We start from the raw sequence: 14,091 nt of genomic DNA on the forward strand, positions 1-14,091 counted from the left end.
AGAAACTGCAAGGAATTATTTAGTAGCAGTTCTGCTAATCTTTCGTTCGCTATTCTGCTAAGCTAAGATACACTCCCAGAGGTCGGCGGCCTAGCGTGTGCAATGCTGCTAAAAGCAGCTAGCGAGCGAACAACTCGGAATGAGGGCCTTTGTTCTTAACTGTGACTGTACAACATTCTGCAAAGGCACACAGGTACTGAATATTATCTATGTGAGTGCCGGATTGTGTATATATGATATATATATATATGTATATAAAAGAAAAGTTGTGCTATACTATTTACCTACCTGAGTTAATGGACATTAGCTATATTTCCAGCATACGTTGTATACACTGCATTTCCTTTTTGGTAGTAAATAAATATTAGTTCTGTTCATTTATTTTTTATGTGATGTCCTTTCCTTTTAGATGATGCATGTACACAATATCTTTCTTTGAGACGTGTCAGGGTAAATGCAGTGAGAAAAACAAACATATGTATTGATACAGTTAGTCAGAAATTTCTGTCTGTATACAGTATGTGATGTGTTACCTGAGTCAGCGAGAGCCAGTGAAGGTACAACTCTGTCCTGGCTCACCTGGGCCAACGGTATATCACTGTCTTCATCACCTTTCGCCTTGGCTACAAACTCATCCATAGCATCGCACTGGCTACGGTTAAAAGTACAGAGATCCTGTATGGACAGAAAGGAGGTTATAGATAGATAGGAGAGATGGAGGGCTGAGAAGGCTGTCTGATAAAAGCAAAAAAAAAAAGGTATGAGCATCACTAAGGAAGAGAAGAGGAATGGTATATATGTGTGTGAGGGCTTAGCTGCACTGGGAATGAGTTTTGACACAGTAGAAAAAGCATGAAAGGAGGGAGAAAGAATGGATGGGAAATCGGAAGGAGACAAATACATTTTCTATAACCCACTTGAATGCACATAAGGAATACATACGCAAAGCCTGCCATGTGAAATGGTGTAGACTGGGGCTACACTGACAGCAATACATAGCATTATATAACCTCTGTCCTATAATAAAAAGCTCAAACATGGAGGAATGTTCTATTTCAGCAATCTCGTCTGTACAGTACCTATACAGTAGGCAAGAGAATAACACCCCACACAGCAGGAGGAATTCCTCTTTCGAGAGCAGGATCCATTGTTAGAGAGAGAGAGGAGTAAAAGAAATGAAAGGTTTTAGAATGGTCACCCACCTGTCATGTTTTCCACGTGGCAGTGATTAGGTTAATGCCAGAGAATCTTACCTAAAATAAGACCAGTGCTATTGCAACTGCAATCTGCAGGGTGCTCGTGCGCCTGTGCTACACTATTGTGTGCTGCACAGAGGGATCATGCAGACAGCACAGAAGCAGCATTCAGAGCAGGCATGGGGGTGGAGAGAATGGTGGAGCTGCTTTCTGGCTTCAAAAGTGGATAATAAAGATTGATGATGAATAATGTACAACTGGATATGTATTCTGTTCTATTTATAACAAAAGCGTTGTTAATGCTTTACAGTTTAATGGATCATTATGTGACATAAAACAGTGATGAGTAATACATATACAGTATAAATATATGCTGCTTACTAGTGATGAGCGGGTTCGGTTCATCGGGATCCGAACCCCCCCGAACTTCACCCTTTTTACACGGGTCCGGGGCAGACTCTGATCCTCCCGCCTTGCTCGGTTAACCCGAGCGCGCCCGAACGTCATCATCCCGCGGTCGGATTCTCGCGAGATTCGTATTCTATATAAGGAGCCGCGCGTCGCCGCCATTTTTCATTCGTGCATTGGAGATGATCGTGAGAGGACGTGGCTGGCGTCCTCTCAGTTTCTATGTTCAGTGGGCTGCAAATTGTGCTGCAAATATCTGTGCTCAGTGTGCTGCAAATATCTGTGCTCAGTGTGCTGCAAATATCTGTGCTCAGTGTGCTGCAAGTGCAAATATCTACGTTCTCTGCCTGAAAAACGCTTCATATCTGTGCTGCATTGTAGTATATAGTAGGAGGACAGTGCAGAATTTTGCTGACCACCAGTATAACTATATATATAGCAGTACGGTACAGTAGTCCACTGCTCTACCTACCTCTGTGTCGTCAAGTATACTATCCATCCATACCTGTGGTGCATTTCAGTTTTGCACAGTTTGCTGACCACCAGTATATACTATATAGCAGTACGGTACAGTAGGGCAGTGCTCTACCTACCTCTGTGTCGTCAAGTATACTATCCATCCATACCTGTGGTGCATTTCAGTTTTGCACAGTTTGCTGACCACCAGTATATACTATATAGCAGTACGGTACAGTAGGCCACTGCTCTATCTACCTCTGTGTCATCAAGTATACTATCCATTCATACCTGTGGTGCATTTCAGTTTTGCACAGTTTGCTGTCCACCAGTATATACTATATAGCAGTACGGTACAGTAGGCCACTGCTCTACCTACCTCTGTGTCGTCAAGTATACTGTCCATCCATACCTGTGGTGCATTTCAGTTTTGCACAGTTTGCTGACCAACAGTATATACTATATAGCAGTACGGTACAGTAGGCCACTGCTCTACCTACCTCTGTGTCGTCAAGTATACTATCCATCCATACCTGTGGTGCATTTCAGTTTTGCACAGTTTGCTGTCCACCAGTATATACTATATAGCAGTACGGTACAGTAGGCCACTGCTCTACCTACCTCTGTGTCGTCAAGTATACTATCCATCCATACCTGAGGTGCATTTCAGTTTTGCACAGTTTGCTGACCACCAGTATATACTATATAGCAGTACGGTACAGTAGGCCACTGCTCTACCTACCTCTGTGTCGTCAAGTATACTATCCATCCATACCTGTGGTGCATTTCAGTTTTGCACAGTTTGCTGTCCACCAGTATATACTATATAGCAGTATGGTACAGTAGGCCACTGCTCTACCTACCTATGTGTCGTCAAGTATACTATCCATCCATACCTGTGGTGCATTTCAGTTTTGCACAGTTTGCTGACCACCAGTATATACTATATAGCAGTACGGTACAGTAGGCCACTGCTCTACCTACCTCTGTGTCGTCGAGTATACTATCCATCCATACCTGTGGTGCATTTCAGTTGTGCGCAGTATATATAGTAGTAGGCCATTGCTATTGATATATTACTGGCATATAATTCCACACATTAAAAAATGGAGAACAAAAATGTGGAGGGTAAAATAGGGAAAGATCAAGATCCACTTCCACCTCATGCTGAAGCTGCTGCCACTAGTCATGGGCGAGACGATGAAATGCCATCAACATCGTCTGCCAAGGCCGATGCCCAATGTCATAGTAGAGAGCATGTAAAATCCCCAAAAAAAAAGCTCAGTAAAATGACCCAAAAATCTAAATCAAAATCGTCTGAGGAGAAGCGTAAACTTGCCAATGTGCCATTTACGACACGGAGTGGCAAGGAACGGCTGAGGCCCTGGCCTATGTTCAAGGCTAGTTGTTCAGCTTCACCTGAGGATGGAAGCACTCATCCTCCTGCTAGAAAACTTAAAAGAGTTAAGATGGCAAAAGCACAGCAAAGAACTGTGCGTTCTTCTAAATCACAAATCCCAAAGGAGAGTCCAATTGTGTCGGTTGCGATGCATGACCTTCCCAACACTGGACGGGAAGAGGTTGCGCCTTCCACCATTTGCACGCCCCCTGCAAGTGCTGGAAGGAGCACCCGCAGTCCAGTTCCTGATAGTCAAATTGAAGATGTCACTGTTGAAGTACACCAGGATGAGGATATGGGTGTTGCTGGCGCTGGGGAGGAAATTGACAAGGAGGATTCTGATGGTGAGGTGGTTTGTTTAAGTCAGGCACCCGGGGAGACACCTCTTTGTCCGTGGGACGAATATGGCCATTGACATGCCTGGTCAAAATACAAAAAAAATCACCTCTTCGGTGTGGAATTATTTCAACAGAAATGCGGACAACTGGTGTCAAGCCGTGTGTTGCCTTTGTCAAGCTGTAATAAGTAGGGGTAAGGACGTTAACCACCTAGGAACATCCTCCCTTATACGTCACCTGGACCGCATTCATCAGAAGTCAGTGACAAGTTCAAAAACTTTGGATGACAGCGGAAGCAGTCCACTGACCACTAAATCCCTTCCTCTTGTAACCAAGCTCCTGCAAACCACACCACCAAATCCCTCAGTGTCAATTTCCTCCTTACACAGGAAAGCCAATAGTCCTGCAGGCCATGTCACTGTCCAGTCTGACGAGTCCTCTCCTGCCTGGGATTCCTCCGATGCATCCTTGAGTGTAATGCCTACTGCTGCTGGCGCTGCTGTTGTTGCTGCTGGGAGTCGATCGTCATCCCAGAGGGGAAGTCGGAAGACCACTTGTACTACTTCCAGTAAGCAACTGACTGTCCAACAGTCCTTTGCGAGGAAGATGAAATATCACAGCAGTCATCCTGCTGCAAAGCGGATAACTCAGGCCTTGGCAGCCTGGATGGTGAGAAACGTGTTTCCGGTATCCACCGTTAATTCACAGGGAACTAGAGACTTGATTGAGGTACTGTGTCCCCAGTACCAAATACCATCTAGGTTCCATTTCTCTAGGCAGGCGATACCGAAAATGTACACAGACGTCAGAAAAAGAGTCACCAGTGTCCTAAAAAATGCAGTTGTACCCAATGTCCACTTAACCACGGACATGTGGACAAGTGGAGCAGGGCAGACTCAGGAATATATGACTGTGACAGCCCACTGGGTAGATGTATTGCCTCCCGCAGCAAGAACAGCGGCGGCGGCACCAGTAGCAGCATCTCGCAAACGCTAACTCGTTCCTAGGCAGGCTACGCTTTGTATCACCGCTTTCCATAAGAGGCACACAGCTGACAACCTCTTACGGAAACTGAGGAACATCATCGCAGAATAGCTAACCCCAATTGGACTTTCCTGGGGATTTGTGACATCAGACAACGCCACCAATATTGTGCGTGCATTACATCTGTTCAAATTCCAGCACGTCCCATGTTTTGCACATACATTGAATTTGGTGGTGCAGAATTATTTAAAAAACGACAGGGGCGTGCAAGAGATGCTGTCGGTGACCCGAAGAATTGCGGGCCACTTTCGGCATTCAGCCACCGCGTGCCGAAGACTGGAGCACCAGCAAACAGTCCTGAACCTGCCCTGCCATCATCTGAAGCAAGAGGTGGTAACGAGGTGGAATTCAACCCTCTATATGCTTCAGATGATGGAGGAGCAGCAAAAGGCCATTCAAGCCTATACATCTGCCTACGATATAGGCAAAGGAGGGGGAATGCACCTGACTCAAGCGCAGTGGAGAATGATTTCAACGTTGTGCAAGGTTCTGCAACCCTTTGAACTTGCCACACGTGAAGTCAGTTCAGACACTGCCAGCCTGAGTCAGGTCATTCCCCTCATCAGGCTTTTGCAGAAGAAGCTGGAGACATTGAAGGAGGAGCGATTCCTCTAGGCATGTGGGACTTGTGGATGGAGCCCTTAATTCGCTTAACCAGGATTCACGGGTGGTCAATCTGTTGAAATCAGAGCACTGCATTTTGGCCACCGTGCTCGATCCTAGATTTAAAACCTACGTTTTATCTCTCTTTCCGGCAGACACAAGTCTGCAGAGGTTCAAAGACCTGCTGGTGAGAAAATTGTCAAGTCCAGCGGAACGTGACCCGTCAACAGCTCCTCCTTCACATTCTCCCGCAACTGGGGGTGCAAGGAAAAGGCTAAGAATTCCGAGCCCACCCGCTGGCGGTGATGCAGGGCAGTCTGGAGCGAGTGCTGACATCTGGTCCGGACTGAAGGACCTGCCAACGATTACTGACATGTCGTCTACTGTCACTGCATATGATTCTGTCACCATTGAAAGAATGGTGGAGGATTATATGAGTGACCGCATCCAAGTAGGCACGTCAGACAGTCCGTACATATATTGGCAGGAAAAAGAGGCAATTTGGAGGCCCTTGCACAAACTGGCTTTATTTTACCTAAGTTGCCCCCCTCCAGTGTGTACTCAGAAAGAGTGTTTAGTGCAGCCGCTCACCTTGTCAGCAATCGGCGTACGAGGTTACTTCCAGAAAATGTGGAGAAGATGATGTTCATCAAAATGAATTATAATCAATACCTCCGTGGAGACATTCACCAGCAATTGCCTCCAGAAAGTACACAGGGACCTGAGATAGTGGATTCCAGTGGGGACAAATTAATAATCTGTGAGGAGGGGGATGTACACAGTGAAAGGGGTGAGGAATCGGACGATGAGGAGGAGGTGGACATCTTGCCTCTGTAGAGCCAGTTTGTGCAAGGAGAGATTGATTGCTTCTTTTTTGGTGGGGGCCCAAACCAACCAGTCATTTCAGTCACAGTCGTGTGGCAGACCCTGTCGCTGAAATGATGGGATTGTTAAAGTGTGCATGTCCTGTTTATACAACATAAGGGTGGGTGGGAGGGCCCAAGGACAATTCCATCTTGCACCTCTTTTTTCTTTAATTTTTCTTTGCATCATGTGCTGTTTGGGGAATATTTTTTTGAAGTGCCATCCTGCCTGACACTGCAGTGCCACTCCTAGATGGGCCAGGTGTTTGTGTCGGCCACTTGGGTCGCTTAGCTTAGTCACACAGCTACCTCATTGCGCCTCTTTTTTTCTTTGCATCATGTGCTGTTTGGGGACTATATTTTTGAAGTGCCATCCTGTCTGACACTGCAGTGCCACTCCTAGATGGGCCAGGTGTTTGTGTCGACCACTTGGGTCGCTTAGCTTAGCCATCCAGCGACCTTGGTGCACCTCTTTTTTTCTTTGCATCATGTGCTGTTTGGGGACTATTTTTTAAATCTGCCATCCTGTCTGACACTGCAGTGCCACTCCTAGATGGGCCAGGTGCTTGTGTCGGCCACTTGGGTCGCTTAGCTAAGTCACACAGCGACCTTGGTGCACCTCTTTTTTTCTTTGCATCATGTGCTGTTTGGGGACTATTTTTTAAATCTGCCATCCTGTCTGACACTGCAGTGCCACTCCTAGATGGGCCAGGTGTTTGTGTCGGCCACTTGGGTCGCTTAGCTTAGCCATCCAGCGACCTTGGTGCACCTCTTTTTTTCTTTGCATCATGTGCTGTTTGGGGACTATTTTTTAAATCTGCCATCCTGTCTGACACTGCAGTGCCACTCCTAGATGGGCCAGGTGTTTGTGTCGGCCACTTGGGTCGCTTAGCTTAGCCATCCAGCGACCTTGGTGCACCTCTTTTTTTCTTTGCATCATGTGCTGTTTGGGGACTATTTTTTAAATCTGCCATCCTGTCTGACACTGCAGTGCCACTCCTAGATGGGCCAGGTGTTTGTGTCGGCCACTTGGGTCGCTTAGCTTAGTCACACAGCGACCTTGGTGCACCTCTTTTTTTCTTTGCATCATGTGCTGTTTGGGGACTATTTTTTAAATCTGCCAGCCTGTCTGACACTGCAGTGCCACTCCTAGATGGGCCAGGTGTTTGTGTCGGCCACTTGGGTCGCTTAGCTTAGTCACACAGCGACCTTGGTGCACCTTTTTTTTTCTTTGCATCATGTGCTGTTTGGGGACTATTTTTTAAATCTGCCAGCCTGTCTGACACTGCAGTGCCACTCCTAGATGGGCCAGGTGTTTGTGTCGGCCACTTGGGTCGCTTAGCTTAGTCACACAGCGACCTTGGTGCACCTCTTTTTTTCTTTGCATCATGTGCTGTTTGGGGACTATTTTTTAAATCTGCCAGCCTGTCTGACACTGCAGTGCCACTCCTAGATGGGCCAGGTGTTTGTGTTGGCCACTTGGGTCGCTTAGCTTAGTTACACAGCGACCTTGGTGCACCTTTTTTTTTCTTTGCATCATGTGCTATTTGGGGACTATTTTTTAAATCTGCCATCCTCTCTGACACTGCAGTGCCACTCCTAGATGGGCCAAGTGTTTGTGTCGGCCACTTGGGTCATTTAGCTTAGTCACACAGCTACCTCATTGCGCCTCTTTTTTTCTTTGCATCATGTGCTGTTTGGGGACTATTTTTTTGAAGCGCCATCCTGTCTGACACTGCAGTGCCACTCCTAGATGGGCCAGGTGTTTGTGTCGGCCACTTGGGTCGCTTAGCTTAGTCATCCAGCGACCTCGGTGCAAATTTTAGGACTAAAAAATAATATTGTGAGGTGTGAGGTGTTCAGAATAGACTGAAAATGAGTGTAAATTATGGTTATTGAGGTTAATAATACTATGGGATCAAAATGACCCCCAAATTCTATGATTTAAGCTGTTTTTGAGGGTTTTTTGTAAAAAAAACACCCGAATCCAAAACACACCCGAATCCGACAAAAAATTTTCAGGGAGGTTTTTCCAAAACGCGTCCGAATCCAAAACACGGCCTCGGAACCGAATCCAAAACCAAAGCACAAAACCCGAAAAATTTCCGGTGCACATTACTACTGCTTACTGATGTCATTAGATGCTGCTGCTGCACACAAATACAGTGTAATTCCATTTATATCATTATTAAACAGTATTCAGAGGGGGCTCATTTAGCATTGGACATTCATCTGAATTTCTGTACTGCATGTACATCCTACATCCATGTATGCAGACTTTTGTACATCATACCTCCCAACTGTCCCGATTTTCGCGGGACAGTCCCATTTTTTGGGGATTGTCCCACTGTCCCACCCGCGGGCAGCAGTGTCCCGCGGTGGGGGGGGGGGCAGTTGGGAGGCTCTGTCTCTTGCTGCCCTGCTTAGCAGAGCAGCGGTGAATAGACGCTGTGTGCATGTGCACAGCATCTATTCACTGGAGTCAGAGGGAGAGGGGGCATGCCAGCAGCTCACAGAGCGCTGGGCATGCCCCCTCAGTGACAAAAAAACGGGGCATGGCTTGCGATCGTGGGTCCCCCGTGAAGCCATGCCCCCTTTCTTAGGCCACGCCCCTTTATGGAGAGAAAAAGTTGGGAGGTATGGTATATTATTGATGAAATGGAGGCAGTTAAGTGTAGGCTTTGTACAGTAAGGGCATTTCACATAATTATGCCAGTTACATGTGGACTTAGCAGGGTGAATGTCTTCCCTGTACCCTGCGCCACTTGGACCATGAAGGGCGCCTCTGGTGGTAACCTAAGGATGCTATAGGTCAGGGGTGGCCAACCAGTCAGAGGCAAAGAGCCAGAAAAGATCTGGGGTCAAGTGAAAGAGCCATTATCATGCCCGCACCAAAATGGGGGCATGGCCTAGTTGCCACAAAGCCACACCCCATGTTTGTGCGCACACCTTTCGGTATGACGTTTGTAGGAGTATGACCTTGTGTCACAACTCCATTTTTAGTCAGGTTGTACAGTGCCACATACATATAATGCCCCAGTACAGTGCCAAATACATATAATGACCAAGTGCAGTGGCACATACAGTACATATAATGCCCAGTCATTGATGCAAGTAGAAAAAAATCTCTTAGTGGTACTGTGGGCCTAATTCAGACCTGATCGCTGGGCAGCGATTTTTGCTGTCCTGCGATCAGATAGTCACCGCCTACAGGGGGAGGGTATTTGAGCTGTGCAAGTGTGCACAGCCCAGGACTTACTCATCCGCTGCGATCACTTCAACCTGTCCGGGACCGGATTTGACGTCAGACACCCTAACTGAAAATGCTTGGACAGGCCTGCGTTTTTCCAGACACTCCCTTAAAACGGTCAGTTGCCACCCACAAATGCCCTCTTCCTGTCAAGCTCCTTGCGATCGCCCATGCGATTGCTTTTTTCGCTCCATCTCATCGCTATGCACCGATGCCCGATGTAGTCGTCCGACACACCTGCACATTGCGGCGCATATGCATGCCCAGTTCGGACCTGCTCGCAGGCTGTGAGAAAACGCAGCCTAGCGATCAGGTCAGAATTACCCAAGTGCGCTCGACGCCAAAAAAATGGTGTGGCCAATGAGAATGAGGGCGTGATACACATATAAGGGACCAGATACACATATACCCCCAGTAGTGCAGTACCAGATACACATGCCCCCACAGTTCCAGGTACACATATGCCCCACAGTGCCAGATACGCATATGCCCCCATAGCTAGATACATGTATGCCCCCTCAGTGCCAGATACATATATGCCCCTACAGAGCCAGGTACACATATGCCCCACATTGCCAGATACACATATGCCTCACAGGCCAGATACACATATGCCCCCAGTTCCAGGTACACATATGCCAGACATGCCCCTACAGTGTCAGATATGCCCACACAGTGCCAAATATGCCCACACAGTGCCAGATATGCCCACACAGTGCCAGATACACATATGTCCCTACAGTGCTAAGTACACATAAGCCCCCACAGAGTCAGACACGCATATGCCCCCAGTGTCAGATACGCATATTCCCCCACAGTGCCAGATACATATATGCCCCCACAGTGCCAGATATGCCCCTACAGAGCCAGGTACACATATGCCCACAGTGCCAGCTATACATATGCCCCCATTGTCAGCTACACATATGCCCCACAGTGCCAGGTACACATATGCCCCCACAGTGCCAAGTACACATATGCCCCCAGAGTGACAGATACATATATGCCCACACAGTGCCAGATATGCCCCTACAGTACCAGATATACATATGCCCCCACAGTGCCAGATATATATATGCCCCACAACACCAGGTGCACATATGCCCACACAGTGCCATATAGATATATGCCCCACAGTGTCAGGCACACATATGCCCTCACAGTACCAGATAGGCTCCCCAGTGCTATATACGTATACAGTGCTAGACAACTATACTATGTAAAAATGTATTTAATAAACAATTCAAAAATAAACATAGATGAACATATGAAATGTATAGTTAAAAACAATCAGTTGATATGTACCGGTTGCTGGACTTGTAATATCCTCCACATAAAACAGCTCTCTTATTATTTACGAATAAATAAGGACAACCAATAAGTGATTTCCAAATTAATAAGTCAATTGGTATGACACTTTACCGATCCTGTGTTCCAATGTCAGGATCCAATGGAAAGAAGGTCTTCCGTATGGCAACGGCAATGGTGAAAGGATTCTGGTTCACAGTTAGCAGGAAGATGGCAATTGTATTGTCCTGTATGTCTGTGTTCCAATTTGAGGAAATCCAAGTAGACAAAAACCCATGCAGTATTGATAAGCAATGGTAGGTGGATCCTGGTTCACAGTATGCAAAGGTCAGTTCAGTCGTCCTTGATGGTATCACTGAGAGTAATACTGCTGTGGAGAGAGTCCAGCAATCCTGGTATTTTAATCCCTGCTGCTGCTGCTAGGCTGTGTTTATGTGTGAGGGGAGAAGAGCACAGCACGCACCTCTCCTGCCCCTCAGTCTCTGGCGGCGGTCTGTATCAGGCGCCAACTCGTGAGCCAATCAAAGCTCGCGGTCTGGCAGCCAATCAGGAGCTGCAGCTGCCGGTCCGCAAGCTCTGATTGGCACACGGGCCGGCGCCCTTAGAAATGCTGCTGCACTAGCAGTGTGCCGGGCGGGACCACCCAGAGCAGGGAGCCGAGCCGCATGTGGACCGAGAAAGAGCGCCATGTGGCTCGAGAGCCGCGGGTTGGCCACCGATGCTCTAGGTGGTTCTTTATGATTCTGGTGCCACAGGGGAGCGATGTTGCCCTGCACAGCAGCACCACTTGCCCACCCCTAGTTACGGCCCAGGATGTGTAGAGCTGAGATGAATAGCAGATATTATAATGATAAATTACAGGACAAATGACTTCATAAATTAAGCTGGTTGTAAAGGGTATAATATATCTGTAGGTACATTCATTTTTATAATTACATATATTTTATTTTGTTAAAGTAAGTAGTAGTTGTATGGCGTTGGGTAGGAAATGCCAGAGGTGGAGATGCCTTCAGAGGACCGACCGTGACATCCCGATGCTTAAAATCCCAACATAAGAAAGGTAAGTACTTAACTTACCCCAATTCCCAATAACCCTCCCTCCCTGCAGCCTAAACCTAACCTCCCCCACCCCCCACAGCATCCCTCCCGGTGTTGCCTAAACCTAACTCCCCTTTCCCGCAGCCTAACCCTCCCTCGCAGCCTAACCCTACCCCCGCAGCCTAAAACTAACCTCCATGAACCGTATTGGGACACTTGGGCCCTGCTAACGTAGGTGTATGAGTGATGTGAGGAGGATGTAATATGGGCATGATCATGGTTTTAGAGAAGATTAGGCACACTAGTGACATGTTGGAACCACAGACTGGCAATATGCAAGGTTACTGAAACGGAACCAGAAGCCACCAGATCACTGGGTGACCTCTCATCTAATGATCAGAGATACCAGTCAGGCCAGAGACCCACTCCAGAAACAAGGCAACCCCTGGAACTCAAAGCAGCATAGTACTGACAACATGGGACCAGAATCCAAATCAGGAATTGGAGTCTTAGGTAACCAGGAAGCAGCTTGAGAAAGCTATGTCCTTGGTATTGCTCTGACATAAGACCTGGTCCCTGAATCCAGATGAGGAACTCAGAACAGAGGAACTATCCAGTTAAAACAGTACTGAACACCGAAACCAACAATAGTCAATTAGAAAATGCCGTAACCCTGAGGTTCTCAAATGTGATCCTCGAGGCACCCACTTAGTAAATTCTGCCTAGAAAAAACGTTGTAATACAAGGGGTGCAAATGCAGAGAAAATTACACAAACGCTAGGCTTCTATATTTTCTCTTTCAGCAAGGCTGGTGGGACACTGGACCACGGGAATTGCAGGTTGTGGCTGGAGTTGGCACTTAATGTAAACTTTAGCTTTAAATCCTAAACTCCTCTCCCCTGTAACTTCATAATGCCATTCTTCTTTAGGAGTAGGGCACATTTTAGGAGGAATAGTAGCACTTGTTTTAGATTAGTTTCTTTTGACTTTGTTTTATTGTAAATTTTCTTTTATTTCTTCCTATCATTTGGCATAGCAACTGCTCTGCAAGGTTTCATCAAGATCATATCAGTAATGGCAAGCGCACAAGGAAGGTATCACTATCATATCTTCTTTAGATGATCTGGTTCAGAAAACCAATTCTGCTTCACAGTTATAAAAGCATCTGTATCACACGGTTCAAGTACAGGATTGTGGCTGGATCCTAAATTTCAAGACGTCTTACCTAATATCTTGTCAGCAGAGAACCGCTGGCTAACTTAGTCATGCCATTACTGTCAGTGTCTAGTGCGTCGATCTTGTTGTGCATGAAGTTGTTGGGCACGATGGTTTCCACCTTCAAGAACATACCATATGCCAGGTTCCACTAAGTGGAATTATTGTGGGAAATTGGACAGGATTTTAGCATTCTTCTCAGTTTCTCATTCTGTTCTGACAGCGCTCGTCAATCTCTCTGTTGAAGGCTGTTTTCTGTCATCAGTGGGGTACAGTACATCTTTGACTCAAAGTCCTCTGATCACCAGCAGAGACGGCTCTGCCAATCAGTGTGCTCGAGCTCAGAGCCATATTTCTAACTCTCTTGGGAGCCCAGTTCGTCCTGGCCAGCCAGCCAGTTCACATTCAGTCGGACAACGTCATTGCAGAGATGTATGTTAATCATCAGGGAGGCACAAAGAGCACAGCCACAGGAAGCCCGAATCCTTTCCTGGGCAGAAACCTATGTTCCAGCACTCTCAGTGGTGGTCATTCCGGGAGTGGAAAATTAATAAGCCGTCTTCCTCTGCAGAACCACTTTGCTTACGGGGGAGTAGTTTCTCACTCCAGAGCTCTTCCAACAATTAGTTCAGAAGTGGGGCCTTTCCACAAGTGACTCAGAGCATTTTCGCTGTGGATGCCATGACAGTTCTGTGAGTTTTTCATGTAGCGTATGGGTCATTACATCATGTCAGTTCACCCAGGAATGACACCCACCGACTTTTCACGATACGTTGTACACTTCATACTACCACATAGCTACTAACGCATGGTAAATTTTTCTTCTCTAGGCACTAGGTTTTCTTCCTCACAGTTTTTGAGATATAGGGGATCAAAGTTTTAAAAAAAATTGCTGGGAAATGCCACTCCTGATGCTCCGCTTTTTCTGAGGTGTATCTGGGAAACAAATTCACATCTCAGTGCCCAATCCACG

General features: G+C 46.8%; 1 protein-coding gene across 5 annotated transcripts in view; it reads right to left on the reverse strand.

The window, feature by feature from the left end:
* L3MBTL1 (L3MBTL histone methyl-lysine binding protein 1) overlaps positions 1-1,360 on the reverse strand; it is a 151,797-nt gene extending 150,437 nt beyond the window's left edge. For 2 of the 5 annotated variants that reach the window (XM_063960300.1, XM_063960297.1), the window contains exons 1-2: positions 1,203-1,359; positions 534-675 (exon numbers count right to left, since the gene is read on the reverse strand). In XM_063960300.1, coding sequence (XP_063816370.1) covers positions 534-639 — 106 coding nt within the window. In that variant the 5' untranslated portion in view covers positions 640-675; positions 1,203-1,359. Of the gene's footprint in view, positions 1-533; positions 676-1,079; positions 1,159-1,202 lie in introns of those variants that run through there. The other 3 variants (XM_063960298.1, XM_063960299.1, XM_063960301.1) reach the window with 3 other exon arrangements.
* Positions 1,361-14,091: the final 12,731 nt, after the last annotated feature.

This window comes from Pseudophryne corroboree, chromosome 3 (assembly GCF_028390025.1).
Source record: "Pseudophryne corroboree isolate aPseCor3 chromosome 3, aPseCor3.hap2, whole genome shotgun sequence".
Lineage (NCBI taxonomy): Eukaryota > Metazoa > Chordata > Amphibia > Anura > Myobatrachidae > Pseudophryne > Pseudophryne corroboree.